The sequence below is a fragment of the Urocitellus parryii genome, chromosome 4 (genome assembly GCF_045843805.1).
Source record: "Urocitellus parryii isolate mUroPar1 chromosome 4, mUroPar1.hap1, whole genome shotgun sequence".
Classification (NCBI taxonomy): Eukaryota; Metazoa; Chordata; class Mammalia; order Rodentia; family Sciuridae; genus Urocitellus; species Urocitellus parryii.
Window position 1 is genome coordinate 177,960,311 of NC_135534.1, and position 26,832 is coordinate 177,987,142.

The following is a 26,832-nucleotide window of genomic DNA, read 5'->3' on the forward strand; positions in this document are numbered from 1 at the left end:
TGCCCTGGACCAGACCAGCTGGACTGTAACTTTCTCTTAAAATGAAGCATTTTTGCAAGTGTGTCATTTATGAGGACTACATTATGGTGAATTCTGAATAAAGCCAATCTAATTTCCTTTATTTAAATATAAATTTCTGTTAAAAAATGTCAAGTGAAACTAAAAAAAATCACATTTTTTCATATGTCAGTTCATGGCCACACACAGTACAAGTCTTGCGGTACATGTCATCTTCTAAGTTTTCTTCTGGTCCATACTCATGTTGATGAGCAGTCAATTCTCTTTTCCATACACTGCTTCTTACTGCCCGGCGCAATTCTTTAAAAAAAAAAAAAAATTACAAAGTTTGTCAGCTGAACCCAAAAATAAATCCAATCAGACTTTCAGCCATGTCTGAGTATTTAAACCATATAGTTTAAATTTATGGCACATCAAAGTTGATTTCACAAACTTGGCAAGCTTTCTTACCTCCCTGCTTGGCTTGTGAAGTCAGTTGTTGGAGTAGTATGACATGAGAAATTGAGAAACAGGTATGTGGGACTAGGTGCAGTGGCACATATCTGTAATCCAAGTGGCTCGGAAGGCTGAGGCAGGAGGATCTCAAATTCAAAGCCAGCCTCAGCAAAAGCAAGGCACTAAGCAACTCAGAGTGTGTTTCTAAATAAAATATAAAATAGGGCTGGAGATTGGCTCAGTGGTCAAGTGTCCCTGAGTTCAATCCCTGGAACACCCCCTACCATCCCCCCAAAAAAGAAAAGAAACAGGTATGTGGTTAGAATTATAGCAAAAGAGAAACAAGTGACAGGAGATAGTGTTGACATCTGACTTTTTCCATGCCACAGCAGGAAAGGGGAATGTCTTTTAATCCAAGTTTACAAGTCAGGAACACTGCCTCTAAGAGGCAAGGCAAGTTTTTGCAAGAAAACTAGAAAGCCAAGAACTACCAGTAAAATTCATGTGTTGTGATCTTAGAAAAACTGGTCATGCAATTGATCACGTTTATTAAAAGTTCTTTATTTTACAAAGTGGCAGCATTAGTTTTGGGGGAAGAGTTGCCAATAACTACCACAAAGTACAACCTAAAAATTAGAATCACAGAGTATAAATAGCAGGGGAAAAAACTCCCTTTTTTTTTTTTTAACTTCGTTTTATTTTGCAGGTGGGAAAACAGAGCAAAGATATATGTGAACTGAGGTTGTCTTATTCCAGTACTGATTTGTGCCACATCATACATTATGTTTAAGTCATTTTACCAAATGAGTGGGGGGAGATGCTTTGAAAAGCAACTTAAGGCTATCACTTTTTTAGAAGTTCACATTGCAGATTACCTGAAGAAGACACTTAGTACTCCACTTCAAATGTTTAAGTGGTAACTTCTATTTCTAATATAATGAATAAAAAGCAATGCTATACTTGTTTACATTTCTGTTCTCATCAGTGATCCAACCAGAGCTCATCAACGTCATTGACGGTGGTACTACCTATCTAAGAGTATGGGAGCTGTATTTTATAATTTCAGCCATAAAAAATATCCACCAATTATTCGCCTTTTCTTTAATCCATTATAGATCTGTGGTAAGTAGTACCAAAATACTACATGAATCTTTGAAATATCTGCTTTAATATGAGGGCTATATGCCAGGCACTGTTCTAAGTACTTTTAATGCATTTAATCCTCAAAATTATGAAAAAAACAAGGCAGAGAGAAATTATAAATTGCCCAAGGTCAAACAGCCAGTTGCTGGCAAATTATGGCCTAGTGTGGGGTCCACATTCTTAACCAGACAGACACATTGTGTCTCCAGGCATGAGGCCCTGAGAAAGGCACATCACTTTCGTATTATCACTCACCTAAAATGTTTTAATATTTTGGGTCCAACCAGCAAGAAATGACAAAACCCCAAGTGAGAAACTAAAAAGCCATAGCAGGAGAAGGGAAGAGACTTGTGACTTAGGAAGTGTTGATAATATAAAAGACAGGCTGTGAAAATCCAGAACAGGTTTAGAAAGACTTGGTAGCCAAAACCAGTATCGGATCTTAGAATGGACCCTGTTCTAAAGTAGAGCCAGTGAAAAAGACTAGAATGTAGATGGCAGTTTAGATAAATACTAACTCAATGCTGAGTCTACTCAAGTTAAAGATGTTACATGGTGATGTTAAGAGAATACTTATGTTAGGAAATACTTAAGGGTCAAGAGTGGTGATGTATATAATTTATTAAATGGTTCAGAAGAATAAATATTCGTTTGCATATAGAGTGGGTGTGCAAATGACGACTGAATGGCACAGAGTATTAACAGATCAGCTGGGTAAGGGTGGTCTTTTGTTCTATTTCCCTAGCAGCTTTCTTCGAGTCTGGAATTATTTCAAAATTAAAAGTTTAAAAAGACAGGTGCCACTTTGTGGAGGACTCCAACTGGCCAAATTTGGGACAGTTTGAGTATCAAATGAATAATGATGGGACTAAGTACAATACACTGATTTGAGAATAAGAACCCACGAGGCACTCCAACATGTTTTAAAGGGAGAGAGGAGTGTGATGGGGAGGTAGCTCAGTGATAGAATACTTCCTAGTATCCCAAGGAAAAACATGACTTTTTTTTTTTCTCCTTTTTTTTTTTTTTTTTAATGTTTTTTAAAAACAGCCTGAGGAGCTTGGTGTGGGGCACAGGCCTGTAATCCCAGAAACCCCAGAAGCTGAGTCATTAGGACTGCAAGTTCAGGACCAGCTTCAGAAATTTAGTTGAGACCTTGTCTCAAAAACCAAAGTGGCTGGGGACCTTGTCTCAAAAACCAAAGTGGCTGGGGATATCTCTCAGTGATAGACTACCCCTGGGTTCAATCTAATACTGCAAAAAGAATTTTAAAAATAAAATGACTTTAGAGAGATGATTTTTTTTTCCCAAAAAAGAGGCCAAATAATTGTAGAGGGAATGAAAGAAACAAAATTGCCATTATATCTACATCAGTAATAGCTGCCTCAGGCAAGACTCATCCCTGTATACTAAACATTGAGTAAAGCAGGAATGAAATTCAGTGTCACATTCCTTATATTCAGTGACACAGGTCACGGGTTCCTGACAGTGGAATCTAGCAGACAGCCTTAACTGTCAAACTGACCCCTTCAAAGAGAACTGGAAGCATGTGTACGCTGGGGTGACCAGGAGTGCTCCTGCCAGATCCACTCCACCTGAATCACATCAAGGAAATTGCAATCTAGGTGAAGGTATGTGGTGGACAAGAGCTGGCCTGACATTTTACAAGTGTCCGGGTATGAAAGATAAAAAGACTGAGGGACTGCATCAAAAGAATCCATTCAAATCCAATCCTATCCAAAGAAGGCATCATCCCTGAATGGCTCCTGGATCCAACAGTCAAAAAGTTACATTTTGAAACAGCTCAGGATCATTGAATGAGTATTATATACTAGATACAGCCTCACATTAGCATTACATTTCTTGAGTTTGTGATTATTTTTAGTTACGGAGAAAAAACATTATTTTTAGGAGAAACATGCTAAAGGATTTATAAGAATCACAATGTCTGAAATTAACAAACTGTTCTGCAAAATGAGTATATGTGAGAGTAAACTCGGCAAAATGTCAACACTTGGTAAATGAAAATTTTTTAGATTTGTAAGTTTTCTTCATTACTTCAACTTAGAAAAACAAAACTATCCGTAGCTGAGACTAGGAAGAAGGTAGAAAAGTGGGAATAACAAGCCTTGGGGGAGCATTGGGAACCAAGGCAGAGCGACACCCTGCACAGCCTGAAAGCCAAAGTGAAGCCAGAGAACAAAACAGGCTGACGCTATGACAACCCCTAGTACTGTTGGCCCAGAGCTTCACAACACAGAGAGCTGCTACCTCTCCTGGAAATGGGTAAAAATGTCCAAGTCAACCAGTCTTGCTATGATACCCTGAGGGATTGCTTACATTATCTCCAAAGATTTCCCCCTAACACTTTCTAGTTTTAGATATCTTAATTTGCAAAGAGGCCATCTGTATACAAAGAAACCTGATACTGCTTATGAAGCAAACTAAGAAAAGAATTAGTTGAGAGACATCAGATACTTCTAATAGTGGATGGAGGGCAGGAAGTACTGAGTTAGGGTGCCTCTTGTTACCTGGAAGGAAGTTATCACAAGATGACAACATACGTAGCTTTGGCCTTATTTTATCCTCCATCAACTAAAACCATTGAGTATAGGGCACTGTGTCCCTCAAGCTCCTCTGAGATAAACCCCAATAGTCATGAATATAACCATAAGCCCCACATGTACAACATCTATAACAGGGGCCTCAAAATGGAATTTTCTCACCCACCTCTTGGGGGGAAATACATAGTAACAATGAAGACTAGTTCATTTCCTTTCTTTTAGTGGTGTATCCTCTACCAGTACTAAGAAGAGGCTGAGTATAACTTGAAAGCCTCACCTCTACCTTACTGCCGGAAAAGAGGCCTGCAGACAAAACGTTACACCAACTCCAACTTTCATCCAGTATGAAGGTCAACGCATACTGCATTTTTAAAAATATTTTATTAGTTGTTGATGGATATTTATTTATATGCAGTGCTGAGGATTGAACTCAGTGTCTCACACATGCCAGGCAAGTGCTCTACCACTGAGCCACAACCCTAGTCTCACATACTACATTTTTTGAAATCCAGTTAAGCTAAGCAACAATGATGCCACCATTTCCACTTCTGCCTTCTTGGATCTAAGAGATCTATAATAAACCTTATCTTTCTCTATAACTAGCTGAATTCTCAAACTGCTAATGTCTAAGATCATACTCTAAAAGCAGATAAATATAATCTCTTATGTTCCTAAAAAGAAACTTTGTGCCAGCTGCTTTATTGATCAAAACAGAAGACCAAGAGGACTCAGGTTCTGATTTCAACTAAAGAACCTTTCTAACCTGATTTTATTCCTCTCCATTCTAAGCAAACTGCATGTCAGCTCCTTGCTTCGACTCTGTGGTGCCTAGTCAGGAGGATGGGCACATAAACACCATCCTCTAGAAGGAAGCAACAAGAAGAAGCCATAATTCAAGAAGGCTTCACCTCTGCACACGGACACCCAGAGGACAACTGAGTAATGTCCACAGCATGGAGAGAACTCATGTTCATGTGCAAAAATAAAAATCTTATTTGTAGAGTCTTGGAAAATACACCACTCATGTAACCACTTCAAAAAGCTTCCTCAAAAGGCACGTTTTACTCAAAACAAGAAATGAATGGAAATAAACCAATTTCAAGAGGTCCAAGTCTGTGAAAAACTTAAGGGAAAATTTGAACTCCTCAAAGATGAGGAAAACCCAGAGTAGTTTATCTGATGATTAACAGCAACTATTTACATTTCTTTAAAATACCAATGAAAATTGTGGAAACCTTTTTCAAAATTTCTGTTCACACTAGTATTTAAGTATATATGCTTGTTATCTTTTTATTTAAACTTTTTAGTCAAATTAAAGGAATTTAGTTTCCATTAGATAACATTTTGACCAAACCACAGAATTAGTATGTTAAAAAAATTACAAATGACCCTCATTTTAAAAATATTTCATCAAGCCAGTATGATGGCACATGCCTGTAATCCTAACAACTTGGGTCACTTGAGCAGAAGAATCACAAGTTTGAGGACAGCCTGGGCAACTTAGCAAGATCCTGTTTCAAAAATTAGGAAAGGGCTGGGGCTGTAGCTCAGTAGAAGAATGTCCCCAAGTTCAGTCCCCCATCAAAAAACTTAAATATTACATCACTATCGATAGAAGTTTCCAATGAATACCTTAGTTTTATCCATGTATACTACTGTCTGCACCAAATACCATCTGGACAGTGGTTTAAGGAGGCAGCAGCGAGGGACAAGTTGTGATTTCAGGGAGTTGGATTAACAGAAACCCTGAGCTAGATGGTTAACCTCTATGTCCTCCTCTTTCATACCCTTTAATATGCCTTTTCATTACTTTGTCAGCAGCCCCCCTTACTGGAGGGCTGGAGTAGAACACATAAAAGATTACAAAAAGTCTCTCTGAGTCCTCTCAATTGGTCCTTGCTGCTATCTGAATATCAAACTAATATTTAAGTGTATATGCTTAGTGCTGAGTGACTCATGGGAATGATTCCTCAATTAAATGCTCTTCTCTCGCATAATTTGCTGTAGAAAACCTTAGTACAAAGTCATAAAAGTGTGCTTATCTTCTATTCAGGAATTAATAAGTAACTATAATTTACATAAAGATGAATATGAAGATGTTTTTCATGAGGTTATCTGTCTTAGTAAACTTCATGAATGTACAACTTTTTATAAAAAATAAAATTTTAAGGGTCTATGCATAGAAAACAACTACATGGACATGAAAATAATGATTGTTTCTGGGTAGCAGAATAGGATAGAAGTTCTCTGTAATTTTCTACTTTTTTGCATTGTTCTTGAATTTTACAATGAAAATGGTGGGGTGGGGATGGGAGACTCACGATGAGAAGAAATAAGGATTACATTCAATTTGGGGTTTTTGTTTGTTTTTAAGACATCTGTGTTATCCCACTCACCCTCTAAAACATCTTTGAAATTCTAAAAACAAGCAAAATTATTATGGCTAGCGCATTCATTTTAAATGGACCAATTTAGTATACGTATAACCCAAAATGTACACAAATACGTGCCATCCACTTTATTTTATTTTTTTAATATTTACTTTTTAGTTGTAGTTGGACACAATACCTTTATTTTATTTATTTATTTGTATATGATGCTGAGGATTGAACCCACGGCCTCACACATGCTAGGCAAGCACTCTACCGCTGAGCCACAGCCCCCGCCCCAGACACACTTTAAACACCTGCATGAAGAACATTTGTGTGTGTGTGTTTATTTATGGGTATCAGGGATTGAACTCAGGGGCACTTGACCACTGAGCCTCATCCCCAGCCCTATTCTGTATTTTATTTAGAGACAGGGTCTCACTGAGTTGCTTAGCACCTCACTTTTGCTGAGGCTGGCTTTGAACTTGTGATCCTCGAGCCTCAGCCTCCTAAGGCACTGAGATAACAGGCATGTGCCACTGCACGCCGTGTGTGTTTATTTCTTAAATTCTCTTTTTTAAAGATCCTGTTCTAGAGCAGGAAGAGCTTTCTGTGCTCCCTCTATTATAATTTGGAGTTTCTCTCCCAACAAACTGAATAGAGAGCCACAAACACACAGCTGCATGATGAGGAAAGACTGTACAAATGATGACTTTCAGAACAGAAAGGCTGGTTACAGTCCTGACTCATTTAACAAGTCATTTCACCTTTCTGGGTCTTTTAGTCATATATAAAATAAAAATGGTTAGATTAGCTGACATCCGAAAATTCCTTTTAACTGCGATGACTAAGATTTGGGGCACAATTTTTTCACTTTAAACAATCAGAGAGGTCTTTTGGTGAGCGTTTGTTTTTTAATACTGTTGATCATATTTAAGATTTAACTGACACCAAATTCTTGACCAGGGTACCATTCTCAATCCTAACACCATTCCTACATAAAATATGATTCATCTTAAAATGATGGCTTACATGCTTTTTGGAAATGCAGTTCTTTGAGGTTTAAACTGAGAACCTCAAACACCAATGTACTGAGGACAAACTTCCAAGTCATTTTTTTCAACCTCTAAAAAAACACTTTCCAATCTATTGGTGACATATCTTTAACAAGAAAGAATCCAGCTAAAGTAGTAAAACAATCCTTCATGATATAAAATGTAGCTACTTACCTTTTACTTTTTTATCAAACTTCTTTTGTTTCATTTTTTCTCTGTTTTCTTGTCTCACTTCCTTTGCTTCTTCTAGTGCTTCCTGACTACCCCAAACTTCAAGGGACCTCTTCACAATCTATAATACAGTCATCTGTAAGTTAGATGTGTGATTGAGAGTTGCAGGATATTATGCATTATAATTATCAAATCCATAGATACCAAAGAATGATCTAAATCAAGTACAAATGTTTTTTGAAATTTAAATGACTTTAACTATTACCAATAAGAAACAACCCTAATAACACATCTCTCTAACCCTGGAAACCCTTAACAGATGTATCATGAATTAGATTATAGAGAGAATAGCTGTCCTCAGAAGGACATGTGGTCAGTGGGTTTGATGAATCTCAGCAAGCTCACCAAAGAAGTCTGTTGACACATTAGCCATTTCAGACCTAAATCTGAGGTCATCTCCAAAAATCCAACCAAAGGAAATCACCAGTTACTACTATCCATCTCCTCCTGGCTCAGTACTGGTTTCCATCCACTTGACTAACTTCTCATCTGCAGAATATGAATTTAAAAAAAAAATTTTGGTACCTATATGACCTAAAAAGTCTTCATTCTAGTTTTAAAACACGGGATTATATATTGGTACCAGGGACTGAACTCAGGGGCACTCGACCACTGGGCCACATCTCAACCCTATTTTGTATTTTATTTAGGGACAGGGTCTCACTGAGTTCCTTAGCCCCTCACTTTTGCTAAGGCTGGCTCGTGATCCTCCTGCCTCAGCCTCCCGAACAGCTGGGATTATAGGCAAGCATCACTGCACCCAAATTCTGTTACGTTTTTTGAAGAATAGTCCCACATAGTAAGAATTATGCTCAGGATACTTCTCATAATGTATTATGGGTAATATCAATTAATGTAGCCAAATCCAAAATTTCTTAACCTTGAAGGGATATATTTCCATTTCATAAATGCTAAGACATCACATTTTCTACATTTTAACATCTCTGTAAATGCTACATCACCAGTGTATGTAATGGTCTTTAATAACAATGAATCAAAAAGTGGATCAGATTGGGGCTGGGGTTGTGGCTCAGTGGCAGAGCACTTGCCTAGCATGTGTGAGGCACTAGGTTCTATTCTCAGCACTGCATATCAATAAATAAAAATAAAGGTCCATTGACAACTAAAAAATAAAAAGTGGATAAAGCCAGGCACAGTGGCACGTGCCTATAATCCCAGCAGTGGGAAGCTGAGGCAGGAGGATTACGAGTTCAAGGCCAGCCTCAGCAAAAGCGGGGCACTTAGCTAAGCTAAGCAACTTGGTGAGACCCTGTCTCTAAATAAAATACATTAAAGGGCTGGGGATATGGCTCAGTGGTTGAGTGCCCTGAGTTCAATCCTCAGTATCCCCCACCAAAAAAAAAAAAAAAAAGTGGATCAGAAGAACTGTACTCTGAATGTAAAGAAGAATATCTTTCTTTTGGTGGTGGTGGTGGGGATCAAACCCAGGGGTGCTTAACCACTGAGCCACATCCCCAGCCCTTTTTAGTTTTTATTTTGAAACAAGTTTTCACTAAGTTGCTTAGGGCCTCACTAAGTTGCTGAGACTGGCTTTGAACTTGTGATCCTCCTATCTCAGAGTGACTGGGATTGAAGGTGTACACCTTCATGCCCAACGGTTAGGAATGGCTATATAAATCATTTGTACTTATATTTTCCTTTTTACATATACACAAACATGATATATGACAAGAAAACTGTAATCTAATGGTACTATTTCAATAACTAAAAACTAAAAATACCAAGTGATAAGAATACCAGACTCAGTTTAATTACCCACATTTTTTTTTCATTTTTAATGTTATTATTTAAAAAATACATGGTGACTCTCCTAATTGTGTAAGTACAATGAAATTCAGTCTGTTTTGTTTCACAATGTGGTTTTTAAATTTTATTTAAAGATAGGGGAATTTATACTTTATTCCAATTCAAATTGTGCTCTGAAGCAATGTCTCCCAGTATTTTCATATAATGGTACAAAGAGAATATTATTCAAGCATTCTGAAGCAGATACAGGAGGCTGCTGTGACTCTAGGTAACTGGCCTAAGAGCCAGCAGCTTCAGCCACGAAGTAGATAACTCCATCAGCCTGAAACCTGCCTGTGGCAGAAGAGGCAAGCCGACTTTCTTTGAGATATACTGGAGGCACATGGAAGGTTGGCAGTACTCCAGGTGGTATCCCCAAGAACAAGTTAGAATTTAGGCCCAGTAGGGTGTTTCTGGGGATATGGAAATGAAGTGTGACCCCTTTTAAACTTTTTTAGTTTTAGAATCATACTCCTAACATCACCCACCAACAACATATTTGTTCCAAAGTGCCACAGCAAAAACCAAAGTAAGAAAACATTGTTATTACATGTTATTACATGTTCATGACAATGTGCAAAACAAGAAATCCTTTTCACTCTCTGTAAGCAAGAATGGAATTAATTACAACTAGTTTATTGTCAAAACTTCACCTAAATCAGTACTGAAAATTCACAAATATAATTCATTAGAGACCTGTAATTTTAAGTAGAGTTTCATATCACCCCATTGTGAATGATGAGGATTCTTCTTCACAATAAATTTAAGAGCTGGTTCTCTTTTTTCTAAATCACAGTCCTTCAGGAGGTATTCTTGTTTTGCTTCTGTTTTGGTAATAAGCTTGTGTTTCTCATCAGCATCTCTGAAAACAGATTAAACTCTATTATATAAATTAGTTATTTTAAATAAATTAAGTTTTCAAATAGCCCAGCAACCAAGGGGTATGCACACCAAAAAAAGACATAAAACACTTGTTCCTGCCTGAAACCCCCACGTTCAAATTAGCAGCTTAAAAATTCTATCAGAAAAATACTTATCTATTACTTGTTCTAAGATATTACATTAGCAGCAGATCCATGTAATTTAACAATTTAAAAATTTCTTTAAAATCCCTCTTATTCCAGACAGGCCTTGAAATGACTTGTTAGGGAAAATGTAAATGAGAACAAGACTCAATGAGAAAGAAAATCTAAACTAAAAAAGGCCAAGATGGGCAAGAAATAAGAAAATATAGGGCTGGGAGTGTAACGCAGTGGTAGAGTGCTTGTCTAACATGTGGGAGGCCCTGGGTTTGATCCTCAGCACCACATAAAGATAAATAAATTGGGCTGGGGATGTGGCTCAAGTGGTAGCGCGCTCGTCTGGCATGCGAGCGGCTCAGGTTCGATCCTCAGCACCACATACCAACAAAGATGTTGTGTCCGCCAAGAATAAAAAATAAATAAATATTAAAATTTAAAAAAAAAAGATAAATAAATAAAATAAAGGTATTGTATTCATCTACAACTAAAAAATACATATATATTTAAAAATAAAATATAAAATGCTAGGTCCTTTGCCCTCAATATAGCTGAATTTCCAGCTGGCCCTGAGCATTCCCAAAAGCAAGGCAAAAATAGAGACAGAGGCAATTACACAGTTCTTCTCATTCATTTGTTCTCCATCTACATGCCTGGTACATCTACATGCCTGGTACATGTTCAAAGAATACAGCCATGTTTTAATGAGAAATAAAGACTTGTTTTAATGAGGCTTCCATTCTAGTTAGAAGACAATCAACAAATATAATGACAGGTGAAAGTGCTGTATGAATACAGATCACAGTGAAGGAACAGCAATGTTCAGGTAGGAGGGTAATCAGAGGCCACTGATGATGGGACACCAGCAGAGCCCTGATGAATTCAACAACCAGAGAAAACCTTCCTAGCAGACAGAAGCATGAGAGCAGAGTCTCAGGCAGGAGGGTACTATGCACTAGGAGCTCACAGGAACAGGCGCCTGTAACCACACGCTGAAAGTGATTGACTGTGAGGAGTGGTAAGAGGTAAAGCCAGACACACAGGGGCCTTGCAAGCAGTACCAAAGACAATGCTATTTTCTAGGGGTGCAAAAGTTGGGAGGCTGGGAAGAGACCAGTCAAAAGACCACTGCAGAGTCCACACAAGCACTGACAATGGCCTAGACGAAGGCAGCAGTGACAGAGGTGAGAAGTGATGGATTGAGGATATGGTTTAAAGATACAGCCAAAAGGATTTGGAATTAAACAGGACAGTAGAGACATGCCAACGAATGAAGCTGGCCTTCACCGAAAAGAGCAGATAGAGGTCAGGGAGGAGAGAGACCTAAGGTTCTAGCAAAGGATTCTATCAGAAAACCAATGTAGAATTAGGAATAACTTTAAGAAATCTAAATACTTTATAAACAGAGGGAGAGGATACATAGATTCCTCCATACAAAACATAATCTTTATAGATGTTGAAAGGAAACAGAACTTTATGTTAAACAAAAGAATATTCTTTCCAGACTACTACATAATTCTCTTTATATATACATACATACATACACAAAGATTGCTGAATTTATTGATTTACATATATCAATACTAATGTAATCATTGAAAGAGAGTTTCAAAGAAATATAATGTGCATAAAGCCATGATATTAACTCTAAAATAAATGTTGTTAATCATTCCCTATAGATAGCTACATTTTCTATTGAATAACAGAATAGAAAGCACAGAAAGACTGAAAACTATTCAAATTGAAAATATCAAAACATTGTGACTTAAAATGTAATCAGGTATTATTTTTGTTATTCTTTTTAGTTATATATGACCGTAGAATGTATTTTGACATACATATATGGAGTACAACTTCCCATTCTTCTGGTTGTACATGTTGTGGAATTACATTGGTCGTGTATTCATATATGAACATAGTATTCATAAATGAACATGTCTGATTCATTCTATCTTCCTATTCCCATTCCTCCTCCCTTCTCTTCATTTCCTTTTGTCTAATCTAAAGTACTTCTATTCTTCCCTACCCCTGCTTATTTTGAATTAGCATCCAAATATCAGACACAATTCTTTAAATTGATACAACAGTTGCTTCTGTTTTCTCATGGAAACAAAATTACATGTGGTACTTCAGTTCCCCAAAGCTACAGTGGCTTTTAAGTAAAGTGATGATAATACTAGACCTTCACCACTGGGTCAGCAGGAAATGGGTTTATAATTGATGGTCCCATCTGGAATGCCAGACAGAACATGACCAGCTACATATGTACCACAAACCAAGGCCATCATCTCCCACCCTCCATGCACTGAGGATTCCACTCAGCAACAAGTCAGCCATGGGGGCTCCAATGTCTGTAGCGGGACCCCCCCAGGGCGGGTCCTCTAGTTGGGAGATGATCTAGGGCTATAGGTACCAAGCTGGATCAGGGAAAGGTAAGAGCCAGAGAGTCCACGACAGGACTTTCCATGTGTGAGAGCCTTCAACATGGGAGCAGCTAAGTCAAGACAGGAAGAGGTTGTGGCATAAGAAGCATGGGGTACTGAGAAAAGAGGATGGAGGCTAGGAGAAGAAAAAGAACGATTGAGGAATGTGATTCTCCCTTGTCTGTTCTCTTCACGAGAGGAGCAAAAGATGAATAAAAAGAGGTTTTCTGAGCCACTCTTCTCTCATAGCCCTCTGACCAAGGTAACTACACACTGGGCTAAGTAAGAAATAAGTAAGAAACAAGGATGCTTGGGGCTGGGTGAAGACAAGGGTTAGGAACCCGCTAGTAAGAGATAGGGAAGCAGGGACCAGGACAACAGAAAGGAAATTTCCATGACACAACTAGGTTCACATCATAAGCTTTGATCAACACAGACTTCCTGTATTTCTTTGGCAAAATGGAAACCTTAGAAATTTTAGGGCCCCCAAAATAAAAATCATAATTACTAAGAAAAATTTCAAATCCAAACATATAACCATTATTTTTCCCTAAACCTATACATAGACGTGAAATTACTTAGCAATTAAGAACATGAAAAAGTACCTGCAGTTATCACAAGTTGCCAAATCAAAGTGTTTCATAAGATAAGAATCCATAAATTCTTTCCCACATTCTTCACATATTACATAATCAAATTCCATAACAGGTCCTAAAGAAAGGAAGATGAATTCCTGTAAGTTTCCTTTCTTGTGAATTTGAACAAATAAATTTTTCTCTCTTTTAATAGCTTATCATGTATTTTATGCCTGACATAAATACCTTTAAATAAGAGACAAAATAAAACTTTGATTAAATAATCTTATATTTATTTAAAAAAAAAAGAAACAAAATAATATGGTGGGGTAGTGGGGCTGGGGATGTGGCTCAAGCGGTAGCGCGCTCGCCTGGCATGCGTGTGGCCGGGGTTCGATCCTCAGCACCACATACCAACAAAGATGTTGTGTCCGCCGAGAACTAAAAAATAAATATTAAAAATTCTCTCTCTCCTCTCTCACTCTCTCTTTAAAAAAAAAATAATAATAATATGGTGGGGTAGTCTATCAATCCAACAGTATTTCAGTTTGGGTTTTTTTTTTTGGTACTGGGGATTGAACTCAGGGGCACTTGACAACTGAGTTACAGTCCCAGCCTATTTTGTATTTTATTTAGAGACAGAGTCTCACTGAGTTGCTTAGCACCTCACTTTTGCTGAGGTTGGCTTTGAATTCGTGGACCTCCTGCCTCAGTCTCCCTGAGCCATTGGGATTACAAGCGTGGGCCACCGCACCCAGCTCAGCAAGTATTTCTGGATCCCAACCATATGTGCGATACTTGTATTAGTGTTAGGTTGCTGCGCTAAGAAATTATCACAAATTGAATAGCTTAGAAGAACACAAGTCTATCATTTTACAGATCTATACTTTCACTAAAGTAATTTATGGATTCTGACAGGGCTCAGTGGACCAAAATCAACGGTCTATAGGGCTGAACTCCTCTCTGGAGGCTCCAGGGGAGAAACTCCCAGCTCCTAAGAGGGCAGCTGCATTCCCTGACTCAAGACCCCTTCCTCTGCCTCACACCAAGACAGAGGATCTCACATGGCATCATTTGGTCTTTCTGTGACCACATGCCCTTAGCAAGACCTGGGATTACAAACAGCCTGCCTACTATCCAGGATAATCCCCAACCTCAAGGCCTTTAACTTGAAACATTTCTGTAAAGTCCCTTTTGCTTGGTGAAGTCACATATTCACAGTCTCCAGGGCAATTGGAGCACGGACATCTTCGGGAGCCATTATTCTGTCTGTACTGTTCAAAGTACAAAGCAGATTAGTCCCAAAATAGGAAGGAGAGGAAGGTACACACAGGGGTGGCACCCACATATAACATGGTTTAGAGCAATAAAGAGCAAGGGAACAGCAGAAGACTGTCAGTACAGAATTCGTTTCCAAATTTTTCTCTCCATTTCACCCCTATCAACTGAACAAACAGCTCCCTCTTTAGCTGTCTCAACTACTAGATTATAAACTCCTTGAGGGAAGAGATCCTATTTAACTAGGCATCCTCAACACCCAGCACAGAAACTTCTCTAGGTAGAGAAAAGCTAAATTTTTTTCTTACTTTGGTGTTTACACTGTCTCAGAATTAGCCAGTACCTCCTGTGTCCCTGTAACACACCTTCATCATTTTTGAACGCTTAACATATTTTCTGGCATTATTCTTGTAATGGTCCAAACTCATCTTGCAGCCATGTGCCCAAGCCCAGAATCAGCTTTTTCTCTGAAAGGGCTTGACTCTTTAATGGGAAATTAAGAAATATAATGTGCTTAAAACCATGATATTAATTCTTAGTGTCCAGGATCTGAACACCAGGTGTGTTCACTGATTCTGGGGTCTCTTTGGTCCAAGGCCCTTTGTGTGGACAGAGCTAGAAAATATACACATGTATAAACACAAACATACATATACACTTATGCATGCACAGACGCACACACAGACATATTCACTGCTATGACAGTTTTCATCCACCTATAGGATTTGTTCTTCCCATCTCCCATTCTATATTTGTATAATTCTTCCACAGTGAAAATTCTGACTCCCAAAACATCAAGACATTTATTTATCTTCTTGAGCCTATCATACTTTTAAAATACTTCCCCCATATCACTCTATAATATGAGCTCAGAAGTTCTGTGGTTCCCCTGCTCCCATTCCACCCTCACAAACTAAGAACATATAGTCAGATACTGTTTACAAATGACTTGGACTCGTTCTTTTTGCCTGCTCTTCCCCTGCAGCATGGTCATGTTATTCATTTGGAAAAAGAGTTAAGTAGGTCTGTTTATTTGCTTTTAGTTTTATTTTGTTGACTCTTTCTATCCTTAATAGCTTAATCTTCTTTATTATTATTATTATTGGTATTAGGGGATTGAACCTAAGGGAACTTTTAACCACTGACCCACATTCCCAGCCTTTTTCATTTTTTTATTTTGAGACAGGGTCTTGCTAAGTTGCTTAGGGCCTTGCTAAGGCTAGCCTCAAACTTGTCATCCTCCTGCCTTTGCCTCCTGAGTCACCAGAATTACAGATATGTGCCATGATGCCCAGCTTAACTTTAAAAAAAAAAAAAGTCAAAACTTTTCAGAAATATAACTTCTTCAGTCATTCTCTTGCTATGAATCAGAGATCTGTACAAAAGTTCACCTTCAAATATATACACTATAGCAATAATTATTAGAATAGAGAAAACAATAAACAAAATGGGCTGAATTTAAATGAATCATCATACTGCCATAAAATGGAATATTATTTAGCCACTGAAAAGCAAGCTCTTTAAAAATATTTTAAAATGAGAAAATACTCTCAACATTTTTATAAAAGACAAATACTGGACTGGGGATGCAGCTCAGTGGTAGAGCACTTTCCTAGCATGCATGATGACCTGGGTTCAATGTCAAGCACCCCCCCAAAAAAGAAAAATATTACATTCTCATTCACATATCAAAAACAGTCTCAAAGAAAATATATCAAAATGACTGCATAGGTAGTTAGTGTTTAATGGGTACAGAATTACATTTGGGGATGATAAAAAAAATTCTGGAGATGGATGGTAACAATGGTCATACAACATCATGAATGGAGTTAATGCCACTGAAGGTATAGACTTTTAAAATGGTTAAAATGGTATAATTTTATCTTACATATATATATTTTATCACAAAGTTTAAAAATAAATACTTTTTAAAAAAGATAACATGAACAGTGAATGACCTATACACTTTTCTCCCCAGAGTGGTGGGGTGCATTCCTCGACGGGGATTTCATCTTCTAGACTGAGGTTGTGGCCCCTGGGTCAGCAGCAGCATCTCCTCAGAATTGGATAGAAACTGATTCTCAGGCCCAACCTCAGACCTACTAACTCAAAAGAAATTCTAGGGATGGTCCAACAATCATTTTAACAAACCCTTTCTGAGGATTCTGAGGATCCACTCTTCTAGATCCTAAAAGTATCAAACTTTGCTTTATAGACAGCAAGACTTCATGACCAAAATAAGCTGACTTTTCTCTATGCTAAAGAAACAGACTACCTTTCAAAATTAACAACAATAAAAATGGTAGAACATTTACTGCTCATCTCCCTCTACCCATGTTGGTCAGTCCCTGTGCATGACCATCTGGCCACAGGGGCAAATGGGGCCAAAATGCCACTCATGACCACTTGTTAAGCCATGAGCCCAGCACCAGGCTATGGTGGTCCATGGAAAGGGGAGCTTTTTCTAATTTGTCACTCAAAAGGGACACCATTCTAACTGGCACTAATTCACTACCAGAGTCCTTTGTGCCAGCAGCATGATATTGGTGCATGAATAACAGCAATGCTTAATGCCACATGCATATCCTAGTCAAGCAACAAGACGCTGTAGTAGGTTCTCAGTAAATATTCACAGCCTGTTAAATGAAAGCATAGGCTTTATAACCCATGGTGGACTCAGGAATCTATAAAAACAGTTATAATGAGTTCATATCCACAAAATCATGAAGTCCCTGAATTTAATGTGTTCCCTCCTAAAGCAGGACTGCTTCTCTACAATATTGTGGTCTTGGTCAAATTTTTCAATCTCTGAATCCCTCTAAAGCTTCACTATTAGGAGGCAGCAATCCACATGGCTAGGATGTTTCTCCATTTCAGGTCACTGTGAAACCCACACGATACATATACCAACACTCTGTAAGCACCAACTGCTAACTACACCTAAGCTGCACCTTTAATTTACTGAAGTCTCCTTCTCCATAATTGTCCAGCCACTGTTTAAAGTTCTGTCTTCCAAAAACAAACCCCACAGTAAGTGTAACCTCTGTGTCCCAAGAGTATTGCAAGAAGAACGAAGTATTCTCCAAGTTAAACCTAACCAGTTTTGACAAGTGTTCCTCATATGTCTATTTCAAGATTTCCATTCCAGTCACCTTACTTCAGACACTATGCACTTGCCTATATCCTGCTTAAAATAACAGACCCAAAATAAACAAACATTTTAACCCTTTAAGCCTCAGCTCCTGAAAATAACAATTTAGACACACATGGAATAGGACAGGGTTACTACCATCTATCTTTGTGAATAAACATTTCTGTTGCTTTAGCTGAAGATGGACTAGTTCTCTCAAGCCTCTATATTACACTATTAGCTATCAAATTGAGATCAATAAAATTTCTTATCTGTTTCAGAGTTTGAAAGTATTTCTCACCCTAAGAATATGTGTATATATAACTGATATATCAAAGCACTGACTTTAGGAGTAGATTTATATCTTTCTATCTGAGATCTTCCTCTACTTTGTAAATTGTTTTTTCTCTCCAAATATACATAAAAGAACATCCTAAATTTTATCTCTGTGTTCTGGATCCACATTTCAGCCTATCAAGACTTTTTATTGAGACTGGGTTTCACTGTATTTATTGTCCAGGCCAGTTTTTGAACTGGTCTTGTGCTCAAGTTATCCTTCTGCCTTGGCCTCCTGAGTAGCTGGGACTACAGGCACTTCACTGTGTCCAGCTTATCAAGATAATTTTGAGTATTTATTTTATCTGTCAACATATTGCCTGTAGCTGCCTATTATATAACAATAAAGAATATCAACCCCTATGTACTCAAACCACAAGTTAAATAATAATTTTCAACATATAAGTGTTTCTTTGATTTTTAAAACTGCCAAACATTATCACTCTTATAAAATGCTCACTAATCAAAACAAATGTGGTGTTATTTGACATCAATATGCAAAGAATTATGCACGTTACTCAAAATAACTAATCTAGATTTTTTTTTTCTGCAAAACTCATACTTTACCTGGTTGATGAACAATGTTTCCAATTTTATGTTCTTCTTCTTCTTCCTCTTCTAAAATAAAGCCTCCTTTTGTGTCAATTATTTTGGGGGCTGCTTTTACATTAGCCACACCTAAAAAAAGGAAATAAAAGTGGTTATCAATTGAATTAGGTAAACCATATGTTCCTTGTACATAAACAGAAATTTTCTTTAAATTTAATATACTCAAACAATACATAAATGTTCATATCACCACTTCTATTCAAATCTGTACTGAAGGTCCCAGCTAGTGTACTACGGTAAGAAAACCAAAAAGGCATAAAGGTTGAAAAGAATGAAGTACAACTGTACTTATTTGCAGATGATGTGATTATACATATAAAATATCCACAAGAATATTAATTAGAATTAAGAAATAACAATAATCTAAGAAGAAATGTATAAAACCTCTAAACTGAAAACTACAAAACACTAAGAGAAATCAAAGACAACCTAAATAAATAGAGAAATAGACCACATATGGATCGTGGTATATTGTAAAAATGTCAATTCTCCCATTAATCTACAGGGCCACAGTGCTCAGGTCACTGTGGGATATGTACATCAGTGGGATATGTACAAGGGTGCTGATAATCTGACTCTAACAGTTATATGTGAATAGAAAAAACCTAAAGTAGATAAGAGAACCTTGAGAAACAAAATTGGAGGATTTTTACACCTTCATTAATTAAGACACTAAGGTATTGCCACAAAGATAAATAGGTCAATGGAACAGAAGAGAGAGACCTGAAATAGACCTATACAAACTTGGTTATTTAATTTATGACGAAGGTTCTTAGTGGGAAGAGGATAATCTTTTTTTTTTTTTATTGTTGGTCGTTCAAAACATTACATAGTTCTTAATACATCATATTTCACAATTTGATTCAAGTGGGTTATGAACTCCCAATTATACCCCGTATACAGATTGCTGAATCACATCAGTTACCCTTCCATTCATTGACAAATTGCCTTTCTAGTGTCTGATGTATTCTGCTGTCTGTCCTATTCTCTACTATCCCCCCTCCCCTCCCCTCCCCTCCCCTCCCCTTTTCTCTCTCTACCCCTTCTACTGTAAATCATTTCTTTTCAATAAATGGTGCTGGGGTTTATGACAAAAGTGCCACTGCAGTGCAGTCACGAAAAGATGCTCTTTCAAAGAATGACCTTTGACCCTATTTCAAACAATACACATTTTAAGAACTTTAAAATTAATTGTAGTAATAAATATGAAAGGTAAAACAATAAAACCCCTATAAGAACAACTTCATAAACTCAAGGTAGCTAAAAGCTTCTTAAACAGAACACAAAAAGACTAATCATAAGAGAAAAACTGTTAAACTGGACTCAATTAATTAAGAACTTCCATATATTATGACACCATTATGAGAGTGACAGACAGAAAGCAAAATGAAAACTATGATATGCAGTATGTCTAGCTGACAAAGGCTGCACATCCAGAATATATAATGAAATCCTAGAAATCAGCAGAAGACAAATAACACAACTTAAAAAAATAAGCAAAATACCTAAATAAACACATCACAAACAAGGAACGGCCACTAATGGAAAGGTCTTCATCATCATTATCCACCAGGAAAATGTAAATTAAAATCATAATTAGGGGCTGGGACTGTGGCTCAGCAGTAGAGTACGTGCCTAGCAAGGGCGGGACCCGGGTTCAATCCTCAGCACCACATAAAAATAAAGGCATTGTGTTGTGTCCTTCTACACCTAAAAAAATAAATATTTTAAAAAAACATAATGAAATATCACTACACTCTCTCTAGATCTCTAGAATGTAAAAAATTATCAGTTTCTTTCTTTCTTTTTTTTTGGGGGGGGGTACCAGAGATTGAACCCAGGGGTGCTTAACAACTGAGCCATATCCCCAGAACTTGTTATTTTTTATTTTGAGACGGAGTCTCTCTAAGTTGCTTAAGGCATCACTAAATTGCTGAGGCTGGCTTTGAACTTGCAATCCTCCTGACTGTCTCCCAAGCCACTGGGATTACAGGTGTGTGCCAACATACCCAGCAGAATGTCTAAAATGAAGACTGACAATACCAAATAGTGAGGATGTGGAAGTGCTAGACTGTCATACTCATATCATTGCTGGTGAGATTATAAACTGATAAAAATCACTATTTGGCAGTATCTGCTAAAACTGAATATATATCTTCCTTTAACCCAGCAATTCCATCTCTAGGCATATGTATAATAGAAATTAGTTCATAAGTCCACTAAAAGACAAATACAAGAAGGTTCTCAAGAGGATTTATTCCTTATAGCCCCAAACTGGGGGAAAAAAATCCATTAAAAGGAAAAATGGAAAAACTGTGGCATAATACAAAAGAATGTCATACAACATATAAATGAACAAACTAATAACAATGCAACAAAATGAATGACTCTCTCAGATGTTATGTTGAGCAAATGAAGCCACTGTATGATTCCACTTAAATTAAGTTCAAAAATAGAAAATGCCAACCAAATCAACAAAACAATAGTTACTTCAGAGGGAGGGGTCTGACACTGACTAGGAATGAACAACAGGGAAACTTCTAAGGTTCTGGAAGCGTCTTGAACTTTATCATTATGGGGTTTTCATGAGCACACATCCAGGTAAAATTCGGAGGACAGCATTTTACATATTAATGAACTACACCTCAATTTTTTAAAAAAGTCAAATTTAACATGTATGCTTAAGTCACTTGCCTTGTCTGGCCTCAAATTCTCCTTCTATTAAATGAAAAGATTAGATTATAATAAGCCTGTTGCTACTGTTAATAGCAATTCTCACTATACAATATATTAGACTGAGTGCCTTTATATCTGTCATTCTGACAAACAGTAAACATCTGAGTATCCACTGGATGAACACACAAGGAATAAATGTTCCTAAGTGTATTATTTTTATTTCATGAATACTGTAGCAAGTGAATTGAATGACCACAAGGGCAATGTGAATCAAGAGAGGAAACTGGAGCCGAGCATGGTGGCACATGCCTATAATCCCAGTAGCTCAGGAGCCTAAGGCAGGAGGATCACAAGTTCAAAGCCAGCCTCAGCAACTTAGTGAGGCCCTAAGCAACATACAGAGACCCTGTCTCAAAATAAAACATAAAAAGGACAAAGCAGACTGGGGATGTGACTCAGTGGTTAAATACCCCAGCTTCAATCCCCAGTACCAAAAAAAAAATTAAAAAATAAGGGGAGTTGGAGTAGTTGATGTCCTGACTTCAGCAGGATTCTACACAAGGCTGAATTCATGCCCAAAATGAAGACCAGTCTCTGCTGCTACCCTTGCACCTTCCCAAGACTCCGAGCACCACTTTACAACCACAGTCTAAGCAAGCGCTCCTCAATCTTTTTCAGAGCATGTCACAGAAAATAAAAATTGTTTTATACATTGAAATAAAATTACAGCAAAGATAAAAGTCTCAGCACCTGCATACTCTGGAGGCACGATGGGTTGCATCCGCTGCTACAACACAAGTCATCTCTGGGGTAACCGCCTGAGAAATCTTTGTATGATTTCATTCTACCTTGCTTTCCATGATCAGAAGTTTAATATCAGTTTTTGCTCTCTACTTATACCTGGTTTCATAGCCATGTAGAAACCTTTAGGAAATCATGGATATGAATTAATCAGTGCAAATAAACTTTTATCAGTGATGTAAAACTGACTCTTAGAGACTTAAATGGGACTTTGGAAAGCATCTAACATAACTCAATTGCTTTTTAGAGGAGGAAGGCCCAGGATCACTCATTGCCTACAACAAATCCACCAGAGCTCAGAGATCTCTCTGAGCTCCCAGGCGCATCTGAGGTTTACTAGAAATGGGATAAACACCACAACACAACATTTCTGATATAAGATGGGTGGTTTCCACACACACCCAGCAATTCTCTGTTGAAAACCAACTGGGTATCCTAGAACTCAACTCAATTCTGACACTATCTATCTAGAGTCAAATCCTACAAGATGAGGGCTCAGTCTCCAAGATTTTCTCTCTTCAGATACCAAATGCAAGCTCCAAGTGCTTCTGACCAACTGGCTATATATCAGGATTTCTACAACCCTTTCCTTGGATTAAAATTAATTTGCTACAGCAACTCACAGAGGAAAAAAAAAATCACTCTGCTTTTGTTTACCTATGGGTGTATGTATTTAGAGACAGGATTTGGCTAGGTCACCCAGCCGACCCTGAGCTTGGGAACCTCTTGCATCAGCCTTCCAAGTAGCTGGGATTATAGGCATGAACCACCACACTCAGATTTACCCTTTTATAACAAAACATATTTTAAAGAATACAAACAAACAACCAGATAAAAAGTTACACTAGGCCAAGGGTGAGGTGTAAAGAGTCCTGAGTGAGCACAGGAGCTTCCTTCTTTGTGAAGCTGCACTCCCAGTACCCCAAATCCTAGACTCTTAAGAGGTTTAGGCAGATATTTAGGGAAAAAAATTATTCTGCAAATAATTTGTCACACTAAGCCACCATTTAGAGAACAGTGGGAACACACCATAATCTAACCTTCACAGGGTCTTTCTAAGGACAGATGTATATCTCGGGCCTGCTGTGTTAACCTGTTTCTGCACAAGAGACTCACGAAGACAGACGGACAGCATCTTTGACAGCATATAAAAAAAGTGATAGTAATAATAATACCATATTTACTAAAAGTCTTCTAACTTTACTAAACACTGTCAAAATGACTTTAAGAGGATTATTTTAACCAGAACACTAACAGTAAGCAAACAGGATAAACCTAATTGGGGAAATGTCTATTTAAGAACCGCCTTTAGGGTTTCAAGAGGTAGGAGAAACTTGAAAAGAAGTGATTCACTGTAACAGCAAACAAACTGATGTGGAAAATTGCAAAACACATAATAATGAAGAGTTAAAATTCTCAAGTACAATTTCTCTCAAGTGCAAAAACCTTTCTAGAACTCAGGATGGTGAGCAAAATGAGGGTGGGGCATTCAAACAGGATATACAGACTCGTTTGCTCCCAAGAGTGCCAAGGCCTTACCATTTGGACCTACCTAACACTGCGATAGCCAACCTTGCCTCCTTTATATTATTTTCTAGTTTCTTTTATGATCTGGACCTACTTAGAATTGGAATTCCTTACTTTCTCTACACACTCTGTCAGGCTGTTGAAAGTTGGAGAGAACCTGTACAAGTTCAGATATTACCAGGAATTGGAAGGGATATACTTTCAAGGTACTTACCTGCCAATGTCTATGTGCCCATCTGGAAAATGGGAGAACAACTGTGGGTATTCATAACTCTCAAGGTCTGCAATTATGAAAAGCCCTTTACACATTACAAAGTGTTACACAAATATATGGATTTTCAAATGGCTTGGAAAACTTCTCTATCCTGCTTTAGTTACAAGCAGATTCTCCACCTGCACACAGTCAAGGAGGAGTGTTTCTGGTCAGTAACAAAAGCTAATTCAACAGTAACTCTAAAAACATTTTTAAATTATACACTCCGGTAAAACATAAGGGTTATTGTTTAATAGGAGTCATTGCAAGGACCACTTTGTTGTGGAAGGAGGAAATGTAACAGACACAAGGCATTCCCACATTTCACCCAGTCAAGAAAGACCTAAGCCTCAATTAGTATCATGCTTATGTTAGGGGATTGGGACAGAAAGTATCAAACCCAAGACCCAAGAGGCTTCAACTACAGTGATAAAGAAATCATATGAGGGCTTGGGATGTGGCTCAAGTGGCAGTGCGCTTGCCTGGCATGTGTGAGGCACTGGGTTCGATCCTCAGCACCACATAAAAATAAAATGAAGATATTGTATCCATCTAAAACTAAAAAATAAAAATATTTTAAAAAAAAGAAATCACATGAGCCGAGGGTTCCAGGCAAAAGCAACAGAAGACAAAACATGTGTGCTGGAAAGGTAAGGAGCTACACTACTGACAGGGTGAAAAAAAGAAGGCTGGGGAAATATACAGGAGTCAGGTGATGATAAAGAACTTAGGGTTTGTCGTGGGGCAACAGAAAACTTCGGCAAGGCTTTAAATATGAAAAAAAAAAGATTTGTAGGTTAGATAGATGACATTCAAAGATAGGGGGAACTAGAAGATTACTGCAGTAATCAAATAAAACATGATATAGAACATGGACGTTAAAGATTGAGGGATTTTGAATTACTTTGAAGAGCAACATCAGCATCTAGAAATATAACTGATAGACAAAAAGCATGAAGGGCAGCCAGGGGCTGCTGTAAGAAAAGGGACAGATGAAACCTAGCTCCCACAAAAGTAACAATCTTTCTTCCTAGAGATAAGATAGATGACTAATAAAGTAGAGGTAATGGTGGGCAAAGAAAAGCCCTGAATTCAGTGTCAGATGACCTAAGTTCTACTCTGATAAGCCTGTGCACTTGAATCTGAGTGAATCCCTTTCCTTTCCTGATCTCAATCATCGCTTCTGTAAAATACGCACACCAAACCCTGCCATTTTTCTTTTCCAGGACGGCTGTGAGGCTCCAACTAGGCAATCTGACAAGTGTGCAGCACTGCAGGTGTTACTCTGTTAGCCCCATGAAGGCAGTGGCTCAGCTGTTTACTGTCTTGGAACTCCATGAAAATGAGGGTCACTCAGTCGCTTTTGGTTGGATGCATGAACAAGGTGCAGGTGCAGGCTTATTATTTAAAAGGGTTACAGCTCTAAAAACTTTATGCAAGGGCCACCCTGTGGCTGGTGAAAGCGCAGCAGGCAGAGGACAACTGAGGCATAGACAGGTACTGGATGGCACCTCCCGGCGGGGGTGGCATCAGCGAAGGAAAGACCGAAGCTGGGCAGCCGAGGCGCAGGGAGAAAGCCCAGGACCGCGGAATCGCTGTGTAGAAGGGCAGGACGAACCACAGGGCAGATTCCTGCCGGGACTGCAGGAGGATCTGCGCGCAGACGTGAGCGGAGTGGACACGACTCGGCCGCGCGAGCCCGTCTGGGGACCAGGGAGACCGAGAAAGGTAAGCGGAGAGGTGCAGGAGGAAGGGGAAGGCGCCGCCAGGGCCCGAACCTCCAGTGGCCGCAGCCGCCGTCGCCGGGTAGGGCCGGGCTGCCAGCCGGGCCTGACGCAGCATCAGCGCCCGCTGCCGCTTCCGCTCGATGCTCGCCCGCACCGAGGCAGGCAGCTCCCCCGGCTGCTCCGAAGCCGCCAGCTCCGGGGAAACACTCTCCGCTGCCGCCATCTCCGTCCAGCTCGGAAGAAAGCGGCCCAGCCCCGCGCTTGCGCATTGCTTAAGGAGGAGTGCCCACGGTCGGCTGCGACGCCGGCACCGCTTCCATGTCCCTTGACTGAGGGTGCCGCAGGAAGGAGGGCGCCTGCGCAGTTGAGGGGGCGGGGCTCAAGGGCGGGGCAGTGGGCGGGGTCTGGGCATGCGCGGAAGTCGGGACTACGTACCTGCCCGCCGGGACCTGCTAGGCAGGAAGTGGGCGTCCTCAAAGTCGGAGTTTCGCCTGGAGATTCAGAATGTGGGCTTTGCACGCACACCCAAAAGGTTAAGTCCCAGCACTGACACAACCTGTGGTTAATGATTATGGAACCATTTCCAAGGTCGTGGGGAAAATTAGAGGGCAGCACAATGGCTGGGACATGGAAAGCTTCAAACAGTGATAGCGGTTGATAGTAATGGAACCACTCCCAGAGACGGGTGGGTGAGTGATCGAACTCTATGTTGGACCCATGGCCTTATGTCTGAAATGAGAAGACATGATTCAGGTTTTCACTTGTTGTGTGACGTCAGCAAATGCAGTACCTGGTACCAAGGCTGGTATGCAGGAGGTAGGCTATCTTTTCTGATTTTTTTCCTCTGTATGGATGAG

At 38.8% G+C, this 26,832-nt stretch overlaps 1 protein-coding gene across 1 annotated transcript; it reads right to left on the bottom strand.

The window, feature by feature from the left end:
- Nucleotides 1–87: 87 nt before the first annotated feature.
- On the bottom strand, nt 88–26,314 carry Xpa (XPA, DNA damage recognition and repair factor). Its single transcript, XM_026414882.2, has 6 exons — nt 26,027–26,314; nt 18,950–19,060; nt 13,669–13,774; nt 10,318–10,483; nt 7,759–7,876; nt 88–318 (listed from the first exon to the last, which is right to left on the bottom strand). The coding sequence occupies exons 1-6, from the start codon at nt 26,196–26,198 to the stop codon at nt 170–172; spliced, it is 822 nt and encodes a 273-aa protein (XP_026270667.1). The 5' UTR covers nt 26,199–26,314; the 3' UTR covers nt 88–169.
- Between the last annotated feature and the right edge of the window lie 518 nt (nt 26,315–26,832).

Excerpts from the sequence above, each read along its gene's own strand:
- Xpa (XM_026414882.2), bottom strand. The coding sequence starts at position 26,198 with ATGGCGGCAGCGGAGAGTGTTTCCCCGGAGCTGGCGGCTTCGGAGCAG. Across the intron at positions 10,484-13,668 it reads GCAACTTGTGATAACTGCAG|AGATGCTGATGAGAAACACA; the intron begins GTACTTTTTCAT and ends ATCTGTTTTCAG. Across the intron at positions 7,877-10,317 it reads AACTCTACTTAAAATTACAG|ATTGTGAAGAGGTCCCTTGA; the intron begins GTCTCTAATGAA and ends ACTGTATTATAG.